General features: G+C 49.2%; 1 protein-coding gene across 1 annotated transcript; it reads right to left on the bottom strand.

Annotated features, from left to right (window-relative positions):
• Window positions 1–9,807: 9,807 nt before the first annotated feature.
• FZD2 (frizzled class receptor 2) lies at window positions 9,808–11,620 on the bottom strand. The gene has a single exon (XM_037809165.1). The coding sequence runs from the start codon at window positions 11,603–11,605 to the stop codon at window positions 9,908–9,910; it is 1,698 nt and encodes a 565-aa protein (XP_037665093.1). The 5' UTR covers window positions 11,606–11,620; the 3' UTR covers window positions 9,808–9,907.
• Window positions 11,621–12,444: the final 824 nt, after the last annotated feature.

Below are 12,444 nucleotides of genomic sequence, written 5' to 3'. Positions count from 1 at the left end.
TGGGTGCAGAGCTGCAGAGGTGTGCCCAGCAGACCCGGAGGCACTCACAACCCAGTGGTAAAAGCCAGAGAATCCTGCAAGGTTTTTCCAGTGTGGGAGAGGTACGTCTTGAAGTCTTCATGCCTCAAATGAAATAGTCTGTAAACATACCTGGTTCTGCTGAGTTAAATATTAGGTTCTGTTTGATGGACCTGAGCTGGCACCTTCCTGGAAGAAGATGATTTTGGCTGCTCAGGTTGGGGGTGGTGCAGTTGAGAAAAGGTCCCCTAGACCAGTGCTCCTCAAACTTGAATGTGCAAACAAATCAATCCCTTGGCAATCTTGGTAAAATGCAGTTTCTGATTCAGTAGGTAGGGGTGGGACTCAAGATTTTGCTTTTCTAACAAGCTCACAGGTGATGGTGCTGCTGAGGAAGCAGGGTAGTAGGAGGTGCGGAGGAGCCAGACGGAATCACACTTTGAGTAGCAAAGACCTAGAAGACATATGGCATTATGATACAGACACTGAGGGATCAGGCCTTGAAGGGAGAAGCTGCCATCAGCAACACCAAAAAAAAAAAAAAAAAAATGTTCAAGGGATGATGCAGGAGACTATATAGAATAATGCCAGCTTGACACATATCTGGCATGTCTGTCAACCCATATATTCTTCTATACTATGCCCATGGCAGACATTACTAGTTGATCTCAGCACTATCTTTCACTAAACCAAGAGGATGCCTCAAAATCCATCTTAACATGTACTCCATGTAGCCACTATCAATTGAAAATGACCCCATTTGATAATTCTGGCATTGTGGTTAAATCTGATTGCCTTTGCTCTGCTCTAGCTAGCTACATGCCCTTGGACAAGCTGATTCCACACACTTCAGTTACTTTAATACTCTGTAATTTGAGGTCAATATAGCACCTATTTCATAGTTATTTTGAGCCTTAAATGATGTTATGGATGTGTAGTGCTTAGCACAGTGTCTGGCACATGGAAAGAATTCAATAAATGGTGGCTACCATGTAGGGGAGTAATGGGTCAGCTGCACAATTAGGGGGAATATGAGTGGGTGGGAAAGAGGAAAGCAGAGGAAAGAGAGGAGCCAGAGAACCAGGGGTGGGAAAGAACAGGTTGACCAAGGCTGTGCCAGCCTGGAGATGGCTGAAAGATTTCCAGCTTTCCCTGCATGGAACTGGGCTATTTGGACTTTCCTTTGAACTGGTTATAACTTCTTACTGATTCCCGCACTAGTTAATGAGTTAAATAAAATTTTTATATGTTCATTTTATATTTGTATGAAAGAATAATTTTGCCTTGTAGAAAAATTATTGTTTTAACATTCCCATTAGCAGTGAAGATTGGGCAGGAGGTTTCCAAGACCCTCTGCCCTGGACAAGCTTTTCCGTATGTTCCAAACAGGAGATTACATATGTCAAGTTTATAAGAGATTGTCCCCAATTTCATTGCTTGTTTCAGACTATCCAAATAGATACATCATTATTCCGTATTTTAGCCTGGACATGTTCTTAAACACTTATATAGTAAGCTTGTTTAATGAAAATAGAATAGCTAAACCCACAGGTACTATATCTAATACTTACCTATTTGTTCATTCAAAAAACTAGATGGTAGGCTCCAAATGGGCAAGGACTGAGTTTGTGGTTAGTGTGTGGCTGATTCATAGTAAGCACTACATATATACCTGCTGAACCAACACATAAATGAATAAGCTTAACCAGCATTCATTAAACACTTACTTTGTGGAAGGCACTATTTTAAACACTTTACCTCAGTGTACTACTCAAACCAGTCTTGCAAGGTAATTACAATTATTACCAACATTTACAGATGACACACAGAGAGGGTAAGTAACTTGCCCAAGGTCAACAGCTAGCAAGTGGCAGAGCCAGGATTCAAGCCCGGCTAGTCTGGCTCCAGAGCATGTGATCTTGGGCACCCACTATGTGCCAGGCCTCTTGCTAGGCTCTGGGACACACCCTACCTCAAGGAGCTCACAATCAGGAAAGGAGACAAACAACTAATGTGATCCGCCAAGACAGGTGCGAACACAGTGCTGGGGACAGAGTACATTAGGGGAGATGAACAAGGGTGTCAAGTATGGCTGTCTACAGAGGGACCACCTGACCTAAGGTAAGTTCTAAAACACTAGTAGTTAATATCCAGGCCAAAGTGGAAGAGGGCATTTCAGCCACAGGAACAGTATATGCAAAGTCATGGGGCATGGTTGGTCTGAGAACATGAGTTCTGGAGGCTGGAGCATAGGAGCATGGGGGACACTGGAGAGACAGGGGCCAGAGCATGGAAAGCTTTATGGGCCAAGGGAGAAAATTTGGACCCTCCTTGGACACCAGGAGAAAGCCTGGAAGAATTCTAAGCAAGGAAGTTACAAGCTCAGACCCCACACTCGGCTCCCCTGCCCCAACAGGATACTAAGCCCAGTACACAGGATTTCCTATAAGGCATATCCCACCCCAGAGAGTCCCCTGGGAGGCCCAGAGAGGAGGGAAATACTAATTCAGTCTGGAACATAGCCAGTGCCACGTGGGAGCAGTGGCTGGGAATCCTCTCTCCTGCCTTCCTGCCCACAATTCCTGCTGTTACCCTCCACCCCCACCCCGCCGTGCCCTCCAGCCTGGCGACCTTGGAGCCACTCCCTCCTGTCACATTCCCCCACAAGGCCAGAGATAAGAGGGAGCAAGCTTTCTCCCACATTTCTTCCCTGCCCACCCTCTGAGTCCACCATTCTAAGTAGCTCCAGAGCCTGGCACATCCCAGGTCCCAGTCAGAGGAAGGAGAATGGAAAGACTGGAGCTTCCTTGGGGAGCCCTGTCTCTGGGCGGTCCCCTTCCCTCCCACCAGGCTGAAGCTGGTGATTAGCCGGGTTAATTACATCCAAGCCATTTCCGATTGGCACAAGCCCACCCACCCACAGAGCCTGCGGGAAGGCAGGCAGCCCCAGCCCAGGGTCAGGACTCCAGGGCCCCAGCTACCCCGGCAGGGCTCCTGGCCCCCACGACGGTCAAGAAGAGAGTGGTTGCCCACCCCCCTCCCCAAACTTCTCTTTTCCCCTCACCCCGGGTCTTCTTCTCATCACCCCAACTTCCCTTTTGTTTGGCCCCACACAAAGCCCTTCCCCCTGCCTCTCCTCCCCCCAAGTTTGGAATGAAATCACAGAGCTTTGAGTTCTGCCCAAGGCCCCGACATAAACACTGTGATTGGGGCTAATTTTCAGAGGCTGGAGCCTTCAGAAAGCTTGGCTTTCAAACAAAGGACCCACGGCTCAGCCCCCAGCCCAGGCGGGCTCCTCTCCAGGTTTCACTGGGAATGAGGAGGGGACCTGGGCCATGGGCTGTCCTCCTAAACCCAGCGGTTTATGTTTGTTCCCTGTCTCAAGTCCCATCTTGTCCTTTCTCAAGACCCTTCCTTTGACCCTTCTCAGCCTCAAATCCTAGGGCTTTCCCAGATGGCTCGGAGGACCTGCAGGTTTGCAGAGGAAAGCAAGGTACCTAGGGAGGGGCTCTCGGGCTGTGTGGCTGGGCATGGGCAGGAGTAACGGGAGGCTCAGGGGAAGCCGCTATGACAGCCCTAGCCCTAGTTAGCCAGCTTCAAAGCCAGGTAGAGAGGGAGTCTGCCTGCATGTGTGCCCTTCTCACTCAGGCGGGTAAGACATTTCTGTCCTAATCAGAGAACAGAGAGGGAGCAAAACACTGCCCACCACCTCTCTGAGAGGCCGCTAGACTAGGAGGGACCCTAGACTGGCACCCAGAGTCAGACAGAAAAACTGGTCACAGAAGAAATCATTCTATTCTGTTGAAATACTAGAAACAATAGTTTTAAAATTTCCCAAGACAGAATGGGAGAAAATATTTGGAAAATATGTACCTGATAAAGGTTTAATATCCAGAGTATATAAAGAACTCCTATAACTCAACAACAAAAAGACTCACAACCCAATTAAAAACTGGGTCAAGGATTTGAATAGACATTTCTCCAAAGAAGATAATACACATTGTCAAAAGCACAAGAAAAGATATTCAACATCATTAGCCATTAGGGAAATGCAAATCAAAACCAGGAGATACCACTTCAAATCCACTAGAATGGCTATCATTTTTAAAATGGAAAATAACAAGTGTTAAAGAGGATGCTGAGAAATGGGAACCATTATACTTTGCTGGCGGCACTATAGAATGGTGCAGTCACTGTAGAAAACAGCTTGGCAGTTCCAAAAAAGTTAAACAGAGAATTACCATGTGACCCGGCAATCCCACTTCTAGATATATACCCAAAAGAAGTGAAAACAGGTATTTAGACAGATATCTGTCCACCAGTGTTCATAGCATCATTATTCACAAATAGCCAAAGGGTGGGAGTAACCCAATTGTCCATCAACTGATGAATGGGTAAGATATGGTATATCCATACAATGGAATATTATTCAGCCATAAAAAAGAATGAATTTCTGGCATATACAACAACATAGATGAACCTTAAAGACATCATGTTGAGTGAAATAAGCCAGACCCAAAAGGAGAAATAGCGCATATCTCACTTACAAGCAATAACTAGAATATGCAAATTCATAGACACAGAAAGAAAATTATAGGGTACCAGGGGCAGGGGTAGGGTGGGAAGTGGAGAATTAATGCTTAATAGGTGCAGAGTTTCTGTTTGGGGTGATGGAAAAGTTTTGGTAATGGATGGTTGTTTCAGTTTGCTAAAGTTGCCAGAATGCAATATACCAGAAATAGGTTGGCTTTTACAATGGGGATTTATTAGTTTACAAATTTAGTTCTAAGGCTGTGAAAATGTCCAAATTAATGCACCAAGAAGAAGATACCTTCTCTGAAGATACCTTCTCTGCTAGCATCTGGGTTTCCTCTATCAGATAGCAAGGCACATGGCCAGTGTCTGCTGGTCCTTTGTTCCTGGGTCTCGTTGCTTTCAGCTTCTGGTTTTTTCAGTTTCTGTGGATCCTTGCTTGCTTCTCCTGGGGCTTTTCTTTCCAAGCTCTCTGGATGTTTCTCTCTCTGAGCATTCTGGGTTTTCTCCTCACAAAGGAATCCAGCAAAGGATTAACCTCAATCGAAACAACCTAATCAAAAGGTCCCACCCACAATAGGTCTGCCCCCACAGGAATGATTAAAAGAACATGGCCTTTTCTGGGATAGATGACATAGTCAAACCAGCACAATGTGGTGATGGTAGCACAACACTGTGAAGGTAATTAACACCACTGACTTGTGTATTTAAAAGTGATTCCTTGATAAAGTGAGACTTTTAGGAATTTGTCTGCTATGTGCCTACATGCCAGCTTTGTGTGTGTGTGTGTGTATAATCTTATTTAATCCTTACAACAACCTTGCCAGCCAGGTCTTATTGACTTTTTACAGATGGGCACTGGTGCTCAGCAGTTAAGAAACTTCCTCAAGGGGTAAGTGGCAGAGCCAGGAATTAACTCCAGGACTGTCTCATGTAAATTTCTCTCTCTCTCTCCATGTTACCACTGACTACAAAATATTACACATCCATTCCAGCTTGGTGCATCTTTAACTTTCTACCTGAGTGAAATCTACCAGTTTGGGGGATTCTTGTTTTGTTTTGTTGTTTTTTTATTAGAGAAGTTGTGGGTTTACAGAACAATCATGCATAAAATACAAGATTCCCATATACCACCCTATTATTAACACCTTACAATTGGTGTGGAACATTTGTTACAACTGATGAAAGCACATTCTTTTAATTGTACTATTAACTATACTCCATGGTTTAACTTAGGGTTCAATGTTTGTGTTGTGCAGTTCCATGGATTTTTTAATTCTGTAATATACGTATGACCTAAAAATTTCCCCCTTTATCCACATTCAAATACATAATTCAGTGCTGTTAATTATGTTCACAATGTTATGCTGCCGTCACCATCATCTACTACCAAAACGTTTCCATTGTCCCAAATAGAAACTTTATATTTTAAGCCATAACTCCCTTATTTCCTACCCCAACCCCATCCCATGATAACCTGGATTCCTGGTTTTATAGGCCTGATGGTTTTCTCTCTTGATCCCCCCACCACTTTTTTTTTAAATTTTTTTAACAGAGGTAATTAGAGACTGGGGAACACTGGAATCTGAGGGGGTAAAGGTTGTCTCTTAGAGAAGTGGAATACCCAGTAATCACCACTAGAAAACGTCTAGACCAGGGATTCACAAACTAGCTGGTGTGTGGGTTGGGGGGGTGAGGGTGGGTAGTGGTCTATAAACCTCCTGTAGTTATATGCAAAATTGTGTGATGATGTGGATCTGGGCATTTTTCCCCCATGGGAGGAGGTTCAAAGATTTTTTCAGATCCAGTAGCCCCCAGAGGTTAAAGAGGCATTTAGAGGTGAAAATGGTAAGTCTAGAGAAGGAAGGAACTCTGTTACAGTGACAGTGGGAAAGAGATGACTTGCCTCTGAATTGGCAGTCGCTTGGCCTCTGCTCCCCTAGACATATGCCCCACTGAACCCTGGGGGCCAGTGTCCCCCAGGCCCAGAATCCAGCCCAAATCTGGAACCCAAATACCCTCTTGGAGAGTTTTCTAGAATAATCCAGAAGGCAGCAATGTCAAGTCCCACTAACCTAAGCCCCGTCCTTGCTCTCTGGGGTTGTGTAGAGGAGAATTTTGTCTTGGAACTAAAATGCTCTTTTCTGGGGCAGGTTTTTAAGAAATCCTCTTAAAAGGCAGAGTTATAACTAATGGAATAGTGTTCAGGAGGTGAAAGTCTAATCAATGAGGAGGGGGAGTCTGGAGGAGAAATGCCCAACCTTGGAGGAGAGGCAGCAATACTGCTCCTTTGTGGGGTGGGGTGCAGGTAGAAAGCAGCTGCGATCTGAGACCTGACCCAGGCCCAGGGGGCCTCAGGCCAGGGGGTTTCCTTCTCTTTCCTGATCCTCCACTAGACACAAAGCCTCACTCCAGAGAGAGGGCCCAACCCACTTACAACGTGGAGTCCCTGCCTACTGGGTTTCCCAATCAGGGGTAGGGACCTCTTATCACCGGGTGGCAGTGAGCTCAGGCGATGACACCTTTGGACCTCCAGAGCACTTTCTCCCCACTAGCCTCGATTCCCCTCTAAGTGGGTTTCAGCTCCCCTTCCTGTAAGAGTTGTTTTGTTAAAGCAATGGGGCAATGGGGGAGGAGGCTCCCCCACCCCCCCACTCTCTGTAAGGTAACTCAGCCATTGGCCACTCCTTGAGGGGAAGGGTGTGTGTAAAATCTACCTTTCCCAAAGAGGTAATTATCCTGTAATCTGTCCTCCTCCCCAGCCATAAAATCTACTTAGTCAGTTTTCTCAGGGCCTCTTCCCCTATGTTAGCAGGAAACTTGGAGGAGGGGGAGTTGAGAAGGGAGAAAAAATCTTTACCCAAATTCCCTGCTGCGCACTCCGCTCAGGGGAGGAAAAGGTAATTACTGCTAATTAATTAAGCAGGCATCTCTCCCTGCCTTCAGCATGAGGATCTGGGGACAAATGCTGGGATTGGTGGGGGGGCGGGGGGCTCAGATGTGGGGAAGGCTCTCCCCAAACCTCTAAGAGACCAGCACCCCTCTTCGTGGCTCAATCCTAGCCACTGGAAAATCCCGCCAGATTCAAGGGCTTTCCCCATTATTTCCAGGAGAGGCACTCACAATTTGTATGTAATTTAACTCTTTCCAGCAGCCCTTGTGGGATTCCTTTAGACTTTTGAAACAAACAGAGATACAGGATGGTGACACCTCCCTGCACGCTTCTTTGATAGCTGAGGGAACCTCATGTTGAGACTTCACACACATCATCACTTGATAAAAAACTAGTTTCAATTTATGACAGCAATTGGCATAAATGATTTGGAGGGTATTTTTGCTTTTTTGGGGGGTTGTGTGTGCTCTGCTAAAATCCCCAGGCTTCATACAATTCCAAACAAAGCCCCACATACGACTTCAATTACCACCAAACATTTCCAGTTCCCCTCCCCCAACATAACTAACTCACACAATCACTTCGAAGTAGGGGTTCTAACTTACTTTCTCCCCTGTCCTAAAAGAGCCAAACAAAGGGAGGTAAGGCACCCTTTCCCCATCACCATCCAGCTAAAAAGGCAAGACCTTGGCTGGAAACCTTCCTCTCCTCCCCAACCCCAGCAAATACGTAAGGGAGAGAAGGAAGGGGGAGGTGTGGTTTGGTTAAACTAATAAAATGTTACAACCCCGTTAAATACAATTAAAGGGCTAGATCTCGGGAAGATAATTAAATGCACTTTATTATTATTATTAGCTTTTAATTTGCACTATTATCAAGGAACAGGAGACGGTGAAAAATTCAGTTATGCGGTGTACTTGTTCCACTCCACCCCTCGGTCTAATAAATCAACCCTTTGGAATTAAAATAAAAAAAAATTCCAAATAGTTGAGCGAAATGTGTGTTGGAAACTGGAAATTCTCATACCAGCGTCAAAGATACTTTATACATCACTTCTCAGGCTGGTTACTTTTTAAAAAGTCTTGACTTTTATTTGTGGGGGGAGGAAGGTAAGAAACATCTGTTATAAACATTCTATCAATCTTGTGATATAGAATGTCATGTAAACACTCAACCCCACCCCCACTGTCACAAAGAGCCTGCCCACAACCGCCTTTCAGAGCAAAAATACCCACCTTTTCTCCCTTCCCCAGGACAAGTTTGCAAAGAAACCAGTCTTTTGTCAAAGGAAAACGAAAATCCCACCAGCCCATCCGTTCCCTCCCTTCAACCCAACCCACTTTTATTGCTTTTTGAAAAAAATAAACCCCAAAGAACAAGAAAAACCCACCTATAATACACACACCCAGCGAATTGCTAACCTGAAATGCCAGTGAGGATATCTGAGTGGGCGCAGCAGATTGCCGGAGAAAGGGGAGAGGCGCAAGGAGATCTCAAACCCCCACGTTTGCTCAAAAGCTATCGCCTCCTCCCCTTCGCCCCCAAATAAATGCAACCGTTCAGGCTCGGAACTCTAGGTGGTGTGTGTGTGTGTGCGCGCGCGCGCACGGGGGTGTGTGTGGATGGGGGATTTTTGCTTCAAAACACACTTCTCAATGCACTTTCGGCCCGCTCCAAGCGCTTGGGGCAGCGAGAGGAAAAGAAGAAAAGTCCAGGAGGATAAAGACCTTCTTCCTACCCGCAGGGGAGTGGGCCAGGGGCTGGAGACCTTCCCTCGCGCGATCTCCACGCTCTCCTTAGCACCACCCCCATCCCATTTTTTTTTTTCCACGTCTTCATCTCCTTTGGGAGCGGTCCAAAAACTGAGTGAAGGAGACAGGGCAAGTGAAGAGGTAAAGAAAGGGGGAAAGGGAACTAAAACAAAAGGAATCAAAGTCTTGTTTTGAAATATCCAACAGCTTCCACAGGGCCAGCGTCAACGAGGAGGCTCACAAATTTGGCTTTTTATAGAAGCTGAATTGTAACAAATGCTCTACTCCTCACAGCCGACGCAAACAGCGCGCAGGCTAGGGTGCCTTATCCAGCAGGCCCAGCCCTGCCAAATCACCAAAAAATTCGAACCAATGTTGGGGGCGGCTTTTAAAAGGGCACTTAAGAAAGGCGAGACCCCCTCAACTCCTTCCCATCCCCCAGTCCTCAGCCCTGGAGCCCCTCGCTGCTTTTTTTTCCCCTCCTTTTTTTCTTTTTTTTCCTTTTTAAATAGAAAATATATAATTAAATTTACAAAGACTATTTACAATTTTAATTACAAACCTGGTGGGGGCGTCGGGCAGAGTTCTCTTTAAAAAGCAACCTAAAAAAGAAACGGTTTCGATTGTTCTTTATTTAAAAAAATAAAATGAATCTGTAGGACGCCCCAGGCGGAGGAAGCGGCAGAGTGGGTCTGGGTTGCGATTTACTGCCTCACACAGTGGTCTCGCCGTGCCGGCTGTTGGTGAGGCGGGTGTAGAACTTCCTCCACGAGTGCAGCGTCTTGCCGGACCAGATCCAGAAGCCCGACGTGATGCCCACGATGAGCGTCATGAGGTATTTGATCATGTAGACGGTGAAGTCGGGAGACATGCGCGGCGTGTAGTGCGCCGGGCACGGGATAGCTAGGCTCTTGCAGTGCTGGCTCACCCACGAGCGCTCCCAGTGCTCGCGGAAGGCCTGCTCGTAGAAGTAACAGGCGATAACGATAGTGGCGGGCACCGTGTACAGCACCGAGAAGACGCCGATGCGCACCATGAGCCGCTCCAGCTTCTCCGTCTTGGTGCCGTCGTGCTTCATAATGGTGCGGATGCGGAAAAGCGACACGAAGCCAGCCAGGAGGAAAGACGTGCCAATGAACAGGTACACGAACAGCGGCGCCAGCACGAAGCCCCGCAGCGGGTCCAGGCTGTTGAGGCCCACAAAGCACACGCCGCTCAGCAGGTCGCCGTCGATCTGGCCCATGGCCAGGATGGTGATGGTCTTTACCGCGGGCACGGCCCACGCGGCCAGATGGAAATACTGCGAGTTGGCTTCGATGGCCTCGTGGCCCCACTTCATGCCCGCTGCCAGGAACCAGGTGAGCGACAGGATAACCCACCAGATGGAGCTGGCCATGCTAAAGAAGTAGAGCATCATGAAGAGAATGGTACAACCCTCTTTCTTGGTGCCCTGCACCACGGTGCGGTAGCCGTCCTCCGAGAAGCGCTCGTTGCACACCACGCGCTCCTGCAGCACGAAGCCCGCGATGTAGGCCACTGACACCATGGTGTAGCAGCCCGACAGGAAGATGATGGGCCGCTCCGGGTAGCGGAAACGCTGCATGTCCACCAAGTACGTGGTGACGGTGAAAAAGGTGGAGGCGCAGCACAGCACCGACCAGGTGAGGATCCAGAGACGCGCAAAGCGCGTCTCCTCCTGTGAGAAGAACATAGAGCCATCCGGCCGCGCAGGCTCACAGGGCGCCGCACAGTCGCGCTCGCCCAGGAACTTGTAGCTGAGATAGGACGGCACTTTGAGAACGCGTGGGCAGTGAAACGGGTGTTCCAGGGTGGCGTAGCGCGGAGGCACGCCACCGCCACCCGGACCGCCCGGAGTGCCGCCTGCGCCGGGCTGCAGGCCTGGCGGCGGCGCGGTAGTGAACAACGCGGGCGCGCCGTCCTCGGAGTGGTTTTGGCCCACGCAGATCTGCTCCGCGCCGTGGCGCGGGAAATGCTCGCACCGCAAGCGCTCGGGCCACTGAAAGCCGAACTTGTTCATGAGCGCCTCGCAGCCCTGGCGCGCGCGCTCGCAGATGGAGCGGCACGGCGGGATGGCCTGCTCCAGCACGGTACACACCGGCGCGTACATGGAGCATAGGAAGAAGCGCAGTTCGGGTGAGCACTGCACCTTCACCAGCGGGTAGAACTGGTGCACCTCCAGGCCCGCGTCTTCCTGGTTCGTGTGGCCCAGCAGGTTGGGCATGATGGTCTGGTTATAGGCGATGTCTGTGCACAGCGGGATGGAGATGGGCTGGCAGAAGCCGTGGTCCGGAATAGAGATGCCCTTCTCCCCGTGGAACTGGGCCGGCCCAGCGCCTGGCAACAGCAGCAGCGGCAGCAGCAGGCAGTGCAGGGCGCTGCGGACCCGCATGCTGCCAGCCGCCCCCCACCCGGCCCCGGGCGCTCCCCCCGCCCCCACCCCCAGCCCGGAGGCCGCGTGCCTTCCTCGCCGCCGGCTCCCGCGCCTCTGCAAACTTTGCTGCGGGCCGCAGAGTTGGGGAAGCCCGGCGGGGGAGGGGGCGGCGCGCCTGCCGGCTAGCTTGCCGCGGTCGGACTGAGCGGCCCGGCTTGCCGCGCGCTGCTGCCCTCTAGTCCTCTCACCTCTCTGTTCCCCCTCTCCCCTCCTTTCTACGCCCTGCGACTCCTTTGTGCCTCCTCCAGCCCTCACCTCGGCCTCTCCGATCCCAATTAGTCAGTTTCAAGGAGGCCCCCGCCAGCGGCCCCGCCCTCCCCCCAGCCCCCCCAAAAAGGGACCCTTGAAACCGCCCCGTCGGGCTCTAAGCCCCGTCCCAAAATGTGCTCTTGGCCAATCAGATTCAAACCCCGGGACCAGCCCCGAGGGTTGGATTGGTCGGCCGCGACATAATGAGATCAGAAACCAGATGCCAACAAAACTTTCCCCCCTCCTTTTGCTTTTTAAAGAGACAAACTATTATTATAAAAAAGGCCGTTTGTCCAGCCCGGTATTTCACCGAAGTCTTAGAGGCGAGATCTGGAGACACACGTTCCCTAGAGCTGCGGCAGACCCAGGCTACAGAACCTTGGAGCACTCCTTTCGGGGGACCGAAACTCTCTCCCGGCAGGGGCTCTTTAAATCTTTGCCCCCACCCCCAGCTTCTCGAATTCCACCTATTTCAGTTCAATTTTTCAGATCAAATGAAAAAATCTCCAGTTTAAAGCCACGAGACTTACAAAACTAATAGAATACAA

This window comes from Choloepus didactylus, chromosome 18 (assembly GCF_015220235.1).
Source record: "Choloepus didactylus isolate mChoDid1 chromosome 18, mChoDid1.pri, whole genome shotgun sequence".
NCBI lineage: Eukaryota > Metazoa > Chordata > Mammalia > Pilosa > Megalonychidae > Choloepus > Choloepus didactylus.
The sequence above is the reverse complement of the archived record's forward strand: the minus strand, read 5'-3'. Positions and strand labels throughout refer to the sequence as shown.

What these genes read in the sequence shown, in the direction of transcription:
- FZD2 (XM_037809165.1), bottom strand. Translation starts at nt 11,605, where the DNA reads ATGCGGGTCCGCAGCGCCCTGCACTGCCTGCTGCTGCCGCTGCTGCTG.